General features: G+C 49.2%; 1 protein-coding gene across 8 annotated transcripts in view; it reads right to left on the reverse strand.

Moving 5' to 3' along the window:
• Positions 1-16,347, reverse strand: part of LPIN3 (lipin 3) — a 207,052-nt gene that overhangs the window by 56,646 nt on the left and 134,059 nt on the right. For all 8 annotated transcript variants that reach the window (XM_073555293.1, XM_073555290.1, XM_073555295.1 and 5 more), the window contains one exon: positions 10,097-10,201. In XM_073555293.1, the coding sequence (XP_073411394.1) occupies positions 10,097-10,201 (105 nt within the window). The remainder of the gene's footprint in view (positions 1-10,096; positions 10,202-16,347) is intronic.

Here is a 16,347-nt window from a genome sequence, read left to right on the forward strand (position 1 = left end):
ACAGAGTCCCGGGCGGAGGGCGCTCTTCCCTCCTCTCTCCCCCCGGAGTGGGCCGTTACAATGTCACAGTCTGTTTCTGACTTGACAAAAGTATCACAGTCGCTGGTCCAGGTCTTAGAACGATTACCTCAGCTATCCTCAGCCACCTCTGCCCCGACCACCTCTCAGGGTGAGTTGTCCGCACCTGACCACGACCTTCAGAGAGACAGACAGGGAAGGACTTCTAGGAAGCGGGCTCTGTCCACTTCGTCTTCGAGCTCGCAGGGCCCTTCCGCTCCCAGGCCTCCTTCTCCTTCCTCGGATGACAGCCTTCAGTCAGGCGATGATTCTCATTCGGAAGCTAGCTCAGAGGAGAACAGCGTTTCTAAAACGCGGGACATGGTCGATAGTCTTATTGCAGCTATCTTCCAAACACTAAAACTTAAACAGGATGAGGCTCCAGCTCAGGAAAGCTCTGTTCTCCTTAGACGAGCCAGACCTCCGTCCCGAACCTTTTCCAATCACAACGATTTCGATACTACCTTATCCAAACACTGGGAGCGCCCTGAGCAACGTTTCTCAGGCCGCAAGTATTTGGACGTTCTGTACCCCTTTGACGCAGAACTGCTCTCAAAGTGGTCCAAGGCTCCAGAGGTAGAGCCTCCAGTATCCCGGATAGCCTCTAAAACAGTGCTCTCTCTGCCAGACGGGGCATCGCTCAAAGATCCTACTGACAGGCAGATTGAATCTCTGGCTAAGTCTATCTTTGAGGCATCTGGCGCCTCTCTCTGCCCTATTTTCGCATCCGCCTGGGTGGCGAAGGTCATTTCCGCTTGGGCAAAAATTCTTCGCAGAGGCATCTTAGCGTCAGCTCCTCAAGACGAATTGGCAGATCTTGCAGATCAGATAAATCAGGCGGGAAAATACCTTTTGGCCGCCTCCTTGGACGCGGCCGGCTGCGTAGCAAGGGCTAACAGCAACATAGTAGCTGTACGCCGAGTCCTTTGGCTAAAGTCATGGAATGCGGACACTACTTCGAAAAAGTCGCTTACCAATCTGCCATTCCATGGCTCTAGGCTCTTTGGAGCAAAGCTGGATCAGGTAATTTCCGATGCCACTGGAGGTAAAAGTACTTCGCTTCCCCAGTCTCGACCAAAATGTCCCTTCAACAGAAGGGGGTTTCGACCATTTAGGCCCTTTCGTCCCTTCTCTGCCACGGAGAGAGCCACTCAACAGGATCGGCCGCCTGCCACCAGGGAGCGGGATCAGAGGAAACCTTCCTACAAACCCGCACCTCGCTGGAGATCTAGAGGACAATATTCCAGATCTGCAGGAGCCAATTCCGGCAGATTTTCGTCTAAGTGACGGGTCACCCCCACCTGGAATTTCTTCCAGGGTGGGCGGCAGACTTTCCTTTTTCGCGGATGCTTGGCTGTCCGTTGTAGACGACGCTTGGGTCAGAGAACTCGTCGCATCCGGTTACAAAATCGAATTTGCTTCACTCCCGAACAGACGGTTTTTCCGGTCTCGGCCTCCGCGACAGTGGGCCCAGATTCCGGGTTTTCTGCAGGCCATTTCCTCCCTTCTTTCCGCCGGAGTCATTGTTCCCGTTCCCTCAGACGAACGGTTTTCCGGGTTCTACTCCAATCTCTTTGTAGTCCCGAAGAAAGACGGCTCTCTTCGTCCTATTCTGGACCTCAAATTGCTCAATCGCCACGTGAAGATTCTTCATTTCAGGATGGAGTCTCTTCGGTCGGTGATTGCTTCCATGGAGCCCGGGGAATTTCTCTGCTCGGTGGACATTCGGGATGCCTATCTGCACATTCCAATATGTGTGCAACATCAGAAGTATCTTCGATTTGCGTTTCAGGGAGACCACTTTCAGTTCACAGCTCTTCCTTTCGGCCTGGCTTCAGCGCCCCGGGTTTTCACGAAGGTGATGGCGACCGTCATGGCCATCCTTCGCTCCAGAGGGATCCTCATCATCCCTTATCTGGACGATCTTTTGATCAAGGGTTCGTCTCGCCAGGACTGTCTCCGGAGCCTTCAGATAACCCTGGACACTCTCAGCCGCCTAGGTTGGCTGGTCAACAAGGAGAAGTCCATTCTGATCCCCACCCAGCGTCTGACCTTTCTGGGTATGGAATTCGACACGGAGCTAGCCCGCGTTTTTCTTCCAAAGGACAAATTTACAACTCTGTCCAAGGGCATCAGAACTCTCAAGAGGCCTGCTCCCATTCCCATTCGGTTCTGCATGAAGGTCCTGGGGAAGATGGTGGCCTCCATGGAAGCAGTGCCCTTTGCGCAGTTTCACCTTCGCCCCATCCAGCTGTCTCTGCTTTCAGCCTGGGACAAGACCACGATGTCCTTGGACCGTCCTATTCGGCTTCCTCTCAGAGTGAGGCAGTCTCTCATTTGGTGGCTACGGCCAGCGTCAGTTCTCCAAGGGAGGTCCTTCCTTCCGCCTCAGTGGCAAATCATCACCACCGATGCGAGCCTTCTAGGATGGGGAGCCGTGTTCCATCAGAAAGCGGCCCAAGGCCGCTGGAAGCCACAGGAGTCTCTCCTTCCAATTAATCTTTTGGAGATCAGGGCAATTTTCCTGGCCCTTCTTCATTGGCAGCCCCTCCTCTCCGGCAAGCCGGTCCGTATTCAGTCGGACAACGCCACGGCCGTGGCGTACATAAACCATCAGGGGGGCACGCGCAGCAAACAAGTAATGTCAGAAGTGGCCAAGATATTACGCTGGGCAGAACGTTACGTTCCGACAATCTCCACCGTCCATATTCCAGGGGTGGAAAATTGGGCAGCCGACTTTGAGTCGCCAGGGCCTAGCGTCCGGCGAATGGTCCCTGCACCCCGCGGTTTTCTCTCAGATATGCGACCGTTGGGGCACCCCGGATGTTGATCTCATGGCATCTCGGATGAACCACAAGGTGCCGCAGTTCGTAGCCAGGTCCAGGGACCCTCTAGCCGTCGCATGCGAAGCACTGGTGACTCCGTGGTCCCAGTTTCAACTTCCGTATCTGTTCCCGCCTCTGGCATTGATCCCTCGGGTGGTCAAAAAGATAAAATCGGAAGGCGTACCAGTGATTCTAGTCGCTCCAGATTGGCCAAGACGGCCTTGGTACGCGGAACTGGTCAACATGCTCGCGGACGTTCCCTGGAGGCTTCCGGACCGTCCAGACCTCCTCTCGCAAGGCCCCCTTTACCACGAGAATTCTCAGTCTCTGAGTTTGACGGCATGGCCGTTGAGACCGCAATTCTGAAGGAATCAGGTCTGTCCAGTCAGGTTATTCAAACTATGATCAGAGCCAGGAAACCAGCCTCTTCCCGCATTTACTATAGGTACTGGAAGGCTTTTTTCCGTTGGTGCGATGATAAAAAAGTCTTCCCAATGTCTTTTTCTATCCCGTCTATCCTGGGGTTTCTTCAGGCTGGGTTAGACGCGGGTCTGTCCCTCAGTACGCTCAAGGGCCAGGTTTCCGCTCTCTCTATCCTCTTCCAAAGAGAGCTAGCTTCTCTACCACAGGTCAAGACCTTTCTACATGGGGTTTCCCACGTGGCTCCCCCTCATCATTCGCCAATAGACCCGTGGGATCTCAACCTCGTTCTTAGCGCGCTCCAGAAGGCGCCGTTCGAGCCTCTTCAGGACATTCCTTTGTCCCTTCTCTCTTGGAAGGTCACCTTTTTGATCACCATTTCATCCATCAGAAGAGTTTCTGAATTGGCGGCCTTGTCATGTCGTTCCCCTTACCTCATTCTCCATCAGGACAAAGCGTCCTCAGGCCCGTTCCTTCTTTTCTTCCAAAGGTGGTTTCCGCTTTCCATATCAATGAGGATATCGTCCTTCCTTCTTTTTGTCCGGCTCCATCTCATCCTCTTGAGAAGTCTCTCCACAAACTGGACGTAGTTAGAGCCCTGCGTGTCTATCTTGCCAGGACCTCTTCCTTTCGTCTGTCCGATTCCTTGCTGATCATCTCTGAAGGTCGCCAGAAGGGCCTTCCGGCTTCCAAATCCACGATCGCTCGCTGGGTTCGTTCTACCATTCTGGAAGCGTATCATCTTCAGGAAAAGCGGCCCCCTCCGGGAGTAAGAGCTCATTCCACCCGGGCTGTGGCGGCTTCGTGGGCTGCTCGTCACCAGGCCTCGGCCATGCAAATTTGCAAGGCTGCAACCTGGTCATCTTTGCACACCTTCACGAGGTTCTACAGGGTTCATACCCAGGCTTCGTCTGATGCTGTGGTTGGTAGGAAGGTTCTGCAGGCGGCGGTGGCTCACCGGCCGACCTGAGCCTTTCGGTTATTTTCGTTCCTTTTTGCTGTTCCCACCCTTGGGACTGCTTTGGGACGTCCCATGGTATTCTGTGTCCCCCAATAAGGCGATAAAGAAAGATGGATTTTTGGTTCTTACCGTAAAATCTCTTTCTTGGAGCCTTCATTGGGGGACACAGCACCCTCCCTGTTTAAGTTGTACCGTGTTGGGTCTTAGAGTCCCTTGTTGGGTTGGTACATATGGTTCGAGTTTTTCTCGTTGCTTCTCCTACTGCTTTTTCACCAACTGAGGTGCTTGGTGCCTGTCGGTGGGTGTATACTGACGGGGAGGAGCTAATTTTCTTGGTTTTGCATAGTGTCAGCCTCCTAACAGCAGCAGCATACACCCATGGTATTCTGTGTCCCCCAATGAAGGCTCCAAGAAAGAGATTTTACGGTAAGAACCAAAAATCCATCTTTCAAGCTGATTCATTTGTCTTAACAGTCCTTCTGCTTCACACCGTACACAGCTTTTTTTCTTCAAAGTCATCAGCAATCTGTTTAAGTACATCTGTAATCTGCTGATAGTCATGCTTAAGGGCCTTAGTAGCGCCAGCTCTGCAGGACCAACGCGTTGTTGTGACACGTTTGAATGTCAATGCTGTGGCTGAGTCAATATTTGTCAAAGCCTCAGTCAGGAGCTGATGCCGATGCGTTGAAACTGTGAAGAAGAGGAACAGCTTTTCAAGGAAGTCAAAAAAATGTACAGCACTCGAGCAGCTTTCTACAGCAGTTTTAGCAACCAGATTTAAAGAGTGTGCCGTACAAGGAATCCAGGATGCAAGATTGTTCTTCTCTCTCACTTTGGCTTGTAGGCCGCTGTATTTGCCATTCATTGCAGAGGCATTGTCATAACTTTGACAGCGGCAATTTCCCTGGTCTAGGTCATGTCTCTTCAAAAATTCTAAACAGGCATTGAACATGTCTTGAGCGCCATGGTCTTTGTTTGCCATAAATGCTACAAAGCGTTCCACAGGGCCATCTTTCTCCATATACGTCAATACAAGGGTTAGTTGGTCAACGTGATCTGCATCGGGTGTGGAGTCCAAAGAGATGGAGTAGAATTTTGATTTGTTAACTCGAGAAATAATTTCTCTGAGGACTTGTTCGCCCATTACATTGATAATTTCTTCCATAATTGTAGATGACAGGTAGTTTGTATGACCCTTGCTGCGATTGGCTTGAGTTTTGATATGCTGTGCAAGAAAGTCGTCGTACTGGGCAATGAGTTCAAGAATGCCCAGAAAGTTATCATTTCTAGGTGATCCAACCAATTCATTATCTCCTCTAAGTCACGCTCGGCAATAAACTGAATAACATTTACTATTCGTTTCAATACTGACCTCCAATAATGCTCCTGAGCCTCAACCTGTTATGTTAGCTCTGTATCAATTCACCCAATCGCTTTTATCCTCACATTGAAAGTAATTGTAGAGTTCAGGTGTTCCGCTGACTGCTCATGACTTTTTATATGTTCTTGTTAATGTTTCTATTCACAGAATCCATTAGACGAAAGCTGAGAAGACTCAGATGCTGTAATAAAGCACATCAATCTGCACGTGAAGCAGTAAATGTATCCTTTAGAGGGAGAGAAGCATAACCAATTCCTTGTTATGACTTCTCCATTATGATTTTGATGATGGCAAAGCCCAAGTGTGCACATTCTTGGAATATTTCGGTCCTTTCTAGGTTGCTGGACCAAGTGTGCAATGAACAAACTTTCATCACAGTGCTGGATTGTTGATACACCCCTTTTCAGCCAGTAATCTCGCATCTATTCCAAAATAATGGATGGCCAAGTCCAATGTCATCGCCCCCTGGTGGGCCCTCAACTTCAGCTTCTTCATCAGATGTGCCACTATCAGTCTCCTTTTCTTTGTGTTCTTCAGTTGTACACGTTACAACTTCAGCCTTTTCTTTGCCAGGATCAACAACCATTTACACTGAAGCATTGTCAGGTTGATCAGATTCTACAAGGTCATTACTTCTTTCCGACACTTGCCTTGAATGAACAGTGAGGAACTCTTCCAATTTTCTTGTCTTCGCTATCTCTTCTGTTGATTTAATTGTTGCTTTTGCCTTACATATTTTAGAATCCCCAGACTCCCAAATTCTTGTGCGATGTCTGGGCCTATCTCCTTCATGATTGTCCATGATAGCAATCTAAAAGTATCAAAATGACCTTGTCAACCCTTTAAGTCCTGAAAGGGAATTAAAGATTAAAATATGTACATATGTACAGTATGTATATTGTAGAAATTTGGGCTGTCTATATCAAAGGCTTCTGCTGGGCTGTATATGTATGAGAGGCTTTTGCTGGGCTGTATATGTATGAGAGGCTTTTGCTGGGCTGTATGTGTATGAGAGGCTTTTGCTGGGCTGTATATGTATGAGAGACTTTTGCTGGGCTGCATATGTATGAGAGGCTTCTGCTGAGCTGTATATGTATGAGAGGCTTTTGCTGAGCTGTATATGTATGAGAGGCTTTTGCTGAGCTGTATATGTATGAGAGGCTTCTGCTGGGCTGTATATATATGAGGGGCTGTTGCTGGGCTGTATATATATATATATATGAGGGGCTGTTGCTGGGCTGTATATATATATATATATATATATATATATATATATATATATATATATGGGGCTGCTGCTGGGCTGTATATATTAGAAGCTGCTGTATATACAGTTGTGACCAAAAGTATTGACACCCCTGCAATTCTGTCAGATAATACTCAGTTTCTTCCTGAAAATGATTGCAATCACAAATTCTTTGGCATTATTATCTTCATTTAATTTGTCTTAAATGAAAAAACACAAAAGAGAATGAAGCAAAAAGCAAAACATTGATCATTTCACAAAAAACTCCAAAAATGGGCCAGACAAAAGTATTGGCACCCTCAGCCTAATACTTGGTTGCACAACCTTTAGCCAAAATAACTGCGACCAACCGCTTCCGGTAACCATCAATGAGTTTCTTACAATGCTCTGCTGGAATTTTAGATCATTCTTCTTTGGCAAACTGCTCCAGGTCCCTGATATTTGAAGGGTGCCTTCTCCAAACTGCCATTTTTAGATCTCTCCACAGGTGTTCTATGGGATTCAGGTCTGGACTCACTGCTGGCCACCTTAGAAGTCTCCAGTGCTTTCTCTCAAACCATTTTCTAGTGCTTTTTGAAGTGTGTTTTGGGTCATTGTCCTGCTGGAAGACCCATGACCTCTGAGGGAGACCCAGCTTTCTCACTCTGGGCTCTACATTATGCTGCAAAATTTGTTGGTAGTCTTGAGACTTCATTATGCCATGCACACGGTCAAGCAGTCCAGTGCCAGAGGCAGCAAAGCAACCCCAAAACATCAGGGAACCTCCGCCATGTTTGACTGTAGGGACCGTGTTCTTTTCTTTGCATACCTCTTTTTTTCTCCTGTAAACTCTATGTTGATGCCTTTGCCCAAAAAGCTCTACTTTTGTCTCATCTGACCAGAGAACATTCTTCCAAAACGTTTTAGGCTTTTTCAGGTAAGTTTTGGCAAACTCCAGCCTGGCTTTTTTATGTCTCGGGGTAAGAAGTGGGGTCTTCCTGGGTCTCCTACCATACAGTCCCTTTTCATTCAGACGCCAACGGATAGTACGGGTTGACACTGTTGTACCCTTGGACTGCAGGGCAGCTTGAACTTGTTTGGATGTTAGTCGAGGTTCTTTATCCAACATCCGCACAATCTTGCGTTGAAATCTCTTGTCAATTTTTCTTTTCCGTCCACATCTAGGGAGGTTAGCCACAGTGCCATGGGCGATCTCGCTGTGTGTAACGGGGGCTTTAGTTCTCTTCTCCTTACATTCTGCACTAATCTCTCTTCCTTATGAACAACTGAACTCCTTCTTTCTCCTCTCTCTCTGCTTCTCTTTCTTGCCTTTCTGAACGTCCTTCTCAATCTGATCTTACTTCCTGTCAGCTTTCCCCTCTTAGTGTCTCTAAGCTCCACCCACCACCCAGCAACCTTCATGAACCAGAGCAACTGCCATAAAGGGTGCTCTGCAGTTCTAAGGTGTCTGTGCTGGATGTGAGTGTTGGAGGCTGGTCAGGTGTTCCATCTTACCTGGGAAGTGGGATACTACACCTCAGGAGGAGGTGCAATACCTCTGTGGCGACTGAACCCTCAGGGGCACCCAGTGTCATTGTCACGATCCAGGTTGGATCTGACAGATTAAATGCACAAAGTAACCTTTTTTTTTCCTTTGGCTGTGTGGTTTTGCCCCCGGTGGCCATTAGGGTCATTGCACTGTGGTGATTTCAGTTGTAATTTTCCCCCCGGTGGCCATTAGGGTCATTGCACTCTGGTTACCTTAGTTTGTGCACGTTATTATGTAACAGGTGTGATTGCTCTATATCAGGTGTGTTAATCACTGTTGGTGATAGTTCCTCATTTGCAAGCAAGCCTGGGTAAAGAATAGAGCTGAAGGAGAGTCACGGGCAGCCCAGTCAGAGTGCTGAAGTAGCAGCTATGGTGTCTGCTAGGAGGGCTGGCATAAATTGGTGGAGTGTCAGCTATGGTGTCTGCAAGGAGGGCTGACATTGCTTGGTGGAGTGGCAGCTATGGTGTAGAGCTGCACTCAGGATGCTGGACTCGGTCGCGGAAAGCTGGACTCAAAATGTTGGACTCTTTGTCAGAAAAGCTGGACTCATTTGCTGGACTCTGTTTCTGGACAACTGCACGCAGGTGTGGACTCTGTTTGCTCCAAGGCTGCACTATGGTGCGGAGAAGAGTCCAGGACAACTCAGTCAGAGACCTGGAGTGGCAGCTATGTTGTCAGCGAGGAGTTCGTGGAAAGCATGGTGGCGTGGCAGCTATGGTGTCAGTGAAGAATTCTTGCAAAGCTTGGTGGAGTGGCAGCTATGGTGTAGAGCTGCACTCAGTTGCTGGACTCTTTGGCTGAAGCTGCACTCGGGTGCTGAACCCCGTTGCTGGACAGCTGCACTCAGGTGCTGGACTCCATTGCTGGACAGCTGCACTCAGGTGCTGGACTCCGTTGCTGGACAGCTGCACTCAGATGTTGGACACAGTGGAGGAAAAGATGCACGCAGGTGGTGGGCTCTGTTGCTGGGAGCGTAAGCAACAGAGCAAAGCTAAGTGGTGTTCCCCTGTTTTGTCACTTTTCCTTATGTGTGTTTAGTGCAGTGGTGGGATTAGTTTCCGCACCGACCAATTCCCTAGTGAGGGTTTAGGTGCATGGCGAGTCAGGGTTTTTAGGTTCCTGATCGGCGCCCGGTGCGGAACCGGCCTAGGGAACGTTAGGACGTTAGGAGTGTAGAGACACTGACTCAGGGGAGTGCAGGAGGTCTCCACTTCCCCGTTCCCTATCGCAGGGCCACCATTGTTATTGTTACCAAGGTTTTCCCTATTCCCTTGTCTTATTGTATTAGTTACCGGCCTGCGGGCCGCGTCACATAGGACAATTACACGTGCCGCGTCCGTTGTATCAGTTACCGGCCTGCTGGCCATGTCACTCAGGACGGGGCACGTGACAGTCATCTTGCGACCACAACTTCTGAAGTCAGAAGTCATATCGCAAGCTCTCAATATAAGTCTAGGAGAGCAAGAACAAACACTGGAGTGATACGGCAGGTCACAAACTGCTGGAGACCGAAGGAACACGCAGCAAAAGAAAGTGAAGATGGCTGGGGGTAAGTATGAGAGTGAGACAGGCCTTAGATTAGACGCACCAACCCAGTGCAGCAATAACAAAAAAAATGCTGGGTTGGTGCTGCTATTTTGATAAAGCCAATAACTCTACAGTCTCTATATGTCACCTTGTAGACAGCTGCAAGACATCCTCTTCAGCAGTGAAGTGATCTTTTGACTGTGATGAAGAAATGTCATCTGGGATCTCAGAGAATGAGAAGTATATGGAGTCACTAGATATATTGATGAGACACATGAGAGGAGACAATCAGTATGATAATGATACGCTATATGAACAATTTCAAGAACAAAAAACATCTATTCAAATATTAAGCAATGGAATACAATTAAATTAAATCTTTTTTTTATGATCGAGAACATAAGAACATAAGTCATTAGAATAGGAGAGGACGTCACAGAACACTTTAACCCGTTCCCTCTGGAGTCTGTTTTCCCCTTCCTGAGCAGGCCAATTTTTTTTTTTTCAAATCTGACCTGTGACTTTATGTTGTAATAACCCTGGATTGCATCCACATATCCCAGTAATTGTGAGACTGTTTTTTTTTATCACACTGTCCTTTATGTTAGTGGTGAATATGGGGCATTTATGAAAATATTTTGAATTTATGGATAATTTTGAAAAAGTTGCAATTTTCGAACTTTGAATTTTTTTTGGCCTTTAAATCAGATACTCATGTACCACACAAAACAGTTAATAAATAACATTTACCACAAGTTTACTTTACCTCAGCATAATTTTTGAAAAGTCATTTTTTTTTGTTAGAGTGTTAAACAACTTCAAAGATAGCAGCACTTTTTCATTAAAATTTACAAAACCTGCTTTTTAGTGATCACCAAGGGAGTAACTATAACAGGTCAGAATGTTAAACTAAGAAGCTCATGTTCAGTTTTGTAAAGCCTTGTTTAAGGGCAATAGATCAATGTATGATTTTTTTGGCCTGATAACATGTGACAGGTGAGATTTTTTTTGCTCTTTTCACTTGGTGTTGTGTGGTAGCCATTGCTGCTGTGCCTGTGTGGTGGTGTGGTCTGGAGCCATGGGGGCTTTGCCTTGCAGCATGGTTGCTGTGAGGGTACTAGGTCACTGCCCCTGCTGATACGCTGTGGCTTCGGCAGTGGACTGTACATGGTGCTGCATATTTTAGGTCAGGGACCCACTGAGAAGTTTGCTGTGACATGGCAGTGGGCTTCATACAGTCTCATCATTATGTTACAGTTAGAACATCATGTCTAGTTTTGTACATTTCTTCTTAGCCATAACAGATCAATGTGTGATATTTGTATGTGCGGTACATGTCTCGTTCATGAGTTATAGTAACTATAATAGGTGCACAGGTTACAATCACAAACGCCTATAACCCCTTAACGACCGCCGATACGCCTTTTAACGGTGGCAGTTGTAACATGCTGCTGCAGTGCAGTACAGCGCAACCTCCACCAGGGGGTGATGGTGAGGGAAAAACAGGATTTTTGGGTTGCTTACCGTAAAATCTGTTTCTCGGAGCCTTCATTGGGGGACACAGAGACCTTGGGTGTATGCTGCTGCCACTAGGAGGCTGACACTATGCACAAAAAAAGGTTAGCTCCTCCTCCGCAGTGTACACCCCACCGACCGGCAGAGAATTCCTCAGTTTAGCTTAGTGTCAGTAGGAGGTGGACACGGGTCTTTTATTAGACCCATATCTACCTTGTCGTGCGTCGTTCCTTTTCAGGTTCTAGGAGGGATACAGAGTGAAAAGTCACATCTGTACTCCCACATGGAGTCTGCAAGTACGGCGTGTACTGCCACCCCGTATCCTTGCAGTTCTCCGCGGCAGGACCAGCCAGACGGACGCCGACACCAAGACGTGCCAGCGACTCCAGGGGTCCTTGTCGCCAGTCTCCCTCCCACTCGCCTACCAGAGCCTGTCGGTTGGATGAGACGCAAGACTTCTTCAGACAGGTAACGGATCGTGGATGGGTGAGTATTTTTTTTTTTTTTTAATTTATTTATTTTCCTGGCTGCCCATTCCCGACGGTCGCCTCTTCAATGGTCACAGGGGAACCCCGGTTGTAGGCGCTGCGGTCGCTCGCAGTCGCCACAAGGCTATAGGCAGCTCAATGTTGCTGGGCATCCCCCCCTTCCCTCCCCCCTTTCTGGGGACAGGGAGCACAGGGTTTCTTCCCATTGGGAGCGGCTTGCGACTGCGGCGTCCCACTTTTTCGGACCTCCGCGCCGACCCCCTGCTGACAGGCGGCCGCCGCAACTAATTTAGGCCCCGGCTTCAGTTCGGGCCTACCACTGCGTCGCGGCCACGCCCCCACCCCTTTCTTCTAAGCGGGCTTCTCTCCCGCTCTTCCCAGGCCCTCCCACCGCCTGTCCTTCACCTGCCCAGCCTGTTACTGGCTAGAGGGCGGTGAATTGTTAACCCTGCGTGGTGCTCCGCCCTTCCCTCCTCTCCTGAACGAGCGCTTTTTCTCAGGAAGGCGCCATTTTCCCAGCCTGTTAGCCGGGCACCAGCTCCTCACTGGATTTTTCACTATGTCTAACTCTAAGTCTGATCGTACCCGCTCTACCGCCCCCCCCTGCACTTTAGTCAAGTACTTTGCATGTTCTTCGTGCAATCGCTCCGCTCTGCCTGGATTGTAGCAATCCAATTCAGCCTGACGCCGTCCAGGAGCCATCTGCGGCCCCAGGTGAGAGTGAGCCCCCCATGCCTGGCTGGGCCTCCTCGCTATCTCAATCAGTGGCAGACCTCACCAGGGTGTCTCAGTCCCTGGTGGCCGTTCTTGATAAGTTGCCCCTGGACTCTTCAGCAGGGCCAAGCAGGTCCCAAATTGTTCCATCTGAATCAGCCAGCGGTAGTCGCAAAAGACCCAGGCAAGATTCCCAGCCGGAATCCTCTCCTAGTCCCATCTCACCGCATAGCCCTTCTCACCAGCCTCCCTCTCGGGCCTCCTCTCCCGTGTCAGGGGAAGCGCTTTCGGACAGGTCATCTGAGGGGATTTTAGAGCTGGATTCATACCAGGATGCAAGCATGAAGGTCACAGTGCAGGACCTCATTGCTGCGATCCATCATACCTTCGATATTGCTGACTCCCCTGCGAAATCCTCAGATCAGGAGGTTTCGTTCAGACGGGCAGAAACTCCCTCCAGGGTTTTTCCTTTCCATTCTGAGTTTGGGAAAATTTTTACCAAGGAAAGAGAGGATCCGACCAGACGCTTTCAAAGAGGAAAACGTCTCGGCATACTCTACCCATTTGCTAAGGAGCTCACGGACAACTGGTCGGCCTCTCCCTCGGTCGATCCGCCCGTGTCCAGGCTATCCAATAACACGGTTCTCCCGCTTTCAGGCGTGGCGTCCCTAAAGGATTCTAATGACAGGATTATAGAATCCCTGGCGAAGTCTGCCTTTGAAGCGGCTTCAGCGGCGGTGTGTCCAATCTTTGCTTCATCCTGGGCTGCAAAGGCCATAGCCACGTGGGCAGACGACCTTCGTCAGGGCATCTTAGATAAGGCACAACCGGAGCATTTGGCCGATCTCGCCAATCAGATCTCCCATGCTGGGGACTATCTTCTCTCCGCTTCCTTGGATGCTGCATCCTGTGCAGTTCAGGCGTCAAGCAACGTTGTTGCAATTCGACGTACAATTTGGCTAAAGGCATGGCAAGCGGACTTGTCTTCAAAAAAGTCCCTCACTAACCTGCCTTTTCAGGGGGTGCGCCTCTTTGGGTCCCAATTGGACCAGATTATTAAGGACGCCACTGGAGGCACGAGTTCACTCCTCCCTCAGTCCAAGCCTCGCAGACCCCCACTAAGGCGTCAGTTTCGACCCTTTCGGACTTTCCGCCGTTTCAATACGGCGGACAACTCCTCCAGCCAACAGAGACCGCAGGCTCGCCAGGAGAGAAAGAAAGTTTCCTTCAGACCCACTCCTTCCTGGCGACCCCACTCCTCCCAGGGCAGACCGTCCAGATCTAGATCTGGACGGTCTACTTCAGCATGACTATCATCGGGCACGCGAAGGGCCTTTCCAATTGGGAGGTCGACTTCTTTCCTTCAGGGACGTTTGGCTGGCCGCCGTGGAGGACGCCTGGGTCAGGGAGGTCGTATCCTCAGGATACAAGATAGAGTTCGTCTCTCTCCCACGGGATCGTTTCTTCGAATCCCGGCCTCCAAAGGTTCCAGCCTTGATCCCGGGGTTCTCTACGGCTATCGCCGCTCTCCTCAGTTCCGGGGTGATTGTGCCCATTCCCGAATCGGAGCGCTTCACGGGGTTCTACTCGAACCTGTTTGTAGTGCCGAAAAAAGACGGCGCAGTTCGACCCATCTTGGATCTCAAGCTGCTCAACAAGAGGGTCCGCCTTCGCCACTTCCGCATGGAGTCGCTTCGCTCGGTCATCGCCTCCATGGAGGAGCAGGAATTCATGTGCTCAATAGACATCCAAGATGCCTATTTACATGTTCCAATTTTCTCCGGACATCAGAAGTTCCTGCGCTTTGCGATTCGACAGCACCACTTCCAGTTTGTCGCACTGCCCTTCGGTCTTGCCACCGCTCCCAGAGTCTTCACGAAGATCATGGCTGCGTTGATGGCTTTGTTGAGAGTCAGAGGACTCGTTATTTTCCCGTACCTAGACGATATTCTGATCAAGGCTCCCTCATTCCAACAGGCTCACCAAAGTTTGTCAATCGTCCTGGACACTCTTTCCAATTTCGGGTGGATCGTCAACAGGAAAAAGTCCTGTCTGGTTCCTACCCAACGCCTGGTCTTTCTAGGTCTTCTGTTCCCCCAATAAGGCGAACGAGAAAGAGGTTGCACACACACAGTGTAGTAACACAGAGCAACAGCACAGGTGTCACAGGTAACGAAAGAGTGGTCAGACTAGCCGAAGTCAGCAACTGTCAGGAGCAGAAGTACCAAGGGAAACAGCAAGTGCGTAGTCAGGGACGAGCGAGAAGTCAGGACCTACCAGGAACGTGGTATCAGAAATGTAAGACGTTTTCAGGGTACAATCCAGAGGGTCAAAAGCCAGTCGGAAAGCGTGGTATCAGAAACGGAAAAACCAGAAGCAGAGTCCAGAGATCAAGCCGAGTCATACACAAGTCCAGGTAATCAGGGGGCAGAAGGAACACTAAAGGAATACAGGTCAGAGGCATTAGCTTGGAAGCTTGCAGTATAGCTGACGCTGACCCGCAGGCTGCAGAGGACTGAAATAGCTCAGCCAGCTCCAGAACGAGGCAGAGGGGATTAACTCCCACATGACCAGTTGAAAGAGAAGACATCAGAAAACAAACTCTGGACTGGATCATGACAACAGTTAAGGGTACTTATTCCTCAGCGCTGCTTTTAATGGTGCTGAGAAATAAGTGTATAGCGCCCCCCAGCATCCGAAAATCTCCAGGGTCTCGGCTACTGGGGGCAGCCGAGACCCTGGAGAACATGATTCGGGTCGGTTTTTTACTGTCCCCAGTCTTATGATCGCCATAATTCACCGAATAACACCAATCACAAAAAGAAAAAAAGTCCGGTTCTCCATTCATTTCTCTCTCCTCTGATATGATCCAGCATACTAGAGGAGAGAGAAATGGGGTTCCCCGAGCCCCGCCAGTACCTCTGCTATCCCTGGACCCTCCGGCTCCATCCCACGAACATCCATGTCGTCTTCCTGGAAGAAAATCAGCCCACCGAGATCTGCTGGCCGGTACCCGGCAACAATAGATTTTTCCTATTGGTTCATTTTGATCACTGTGATAGACCCTTAGGTTAGGGGTGTGTTAGGGTTAAGGTTGGGGTTAGGGGTGTGTTAGGGTTAGAATTGTTGGTTTCCACTGTTTAGGTACAACAGGGGGTCTTCAAACACGACATGGCGCCCGCTATTGATTCCAGACAATTTTGCATTCAAAAAGGCAAACGGTGCTCCCTCCCTTCTGAGCCCTGCCGTGCGCCCAAACAGTGGCTTTCTCTCACCATGTCACAATAGCAGAGCACAGAGGTGCCGAAGCAGCATATCCCCACCACCCTTTTTTGGAAACTACGGCACCTCAAGAAATTCATCTTGGGATGTGTTATGCTTCTTGAACCCACAGGGGCTTTGCAGAATTTTATAACATTGGACTGTGAAAATGAAAAATTATGTTTTTTCCACTAAAATGTTGCATTAACATTTAACATTTTTTAAAATGGACCCCACAATTTGTAAACAATATTTCCTGATTACACCAATATCCCATATATATCAGAGACTACTGTTTGGGTACACTGCAAAACTCACAAGGGAAGGAACATCATTTTGGACTGCAGATTTTGTTCCAATGGCATGTGGGTGACATATCATAATAATAGACCTCATAAAGTGCTAGAAGAGTAGAACCCCT

Source organism: Dendrobates tinctorius, unplaced genomic scaffold, assembly GCF_039654945.1.
Source record: "Dendrobates tinctorius isolate UK_male_01 unplaced genomic scaffold, ASM3965494v1 ptg000223l, whole genome shotgun sequence".
Taxonomy (NCBI): Eukaryota; Metazoa; Chordata; class Amphibia; order Anura; family Dendrobatidae; genus Dendrobates; species Dendrobates tinctorius.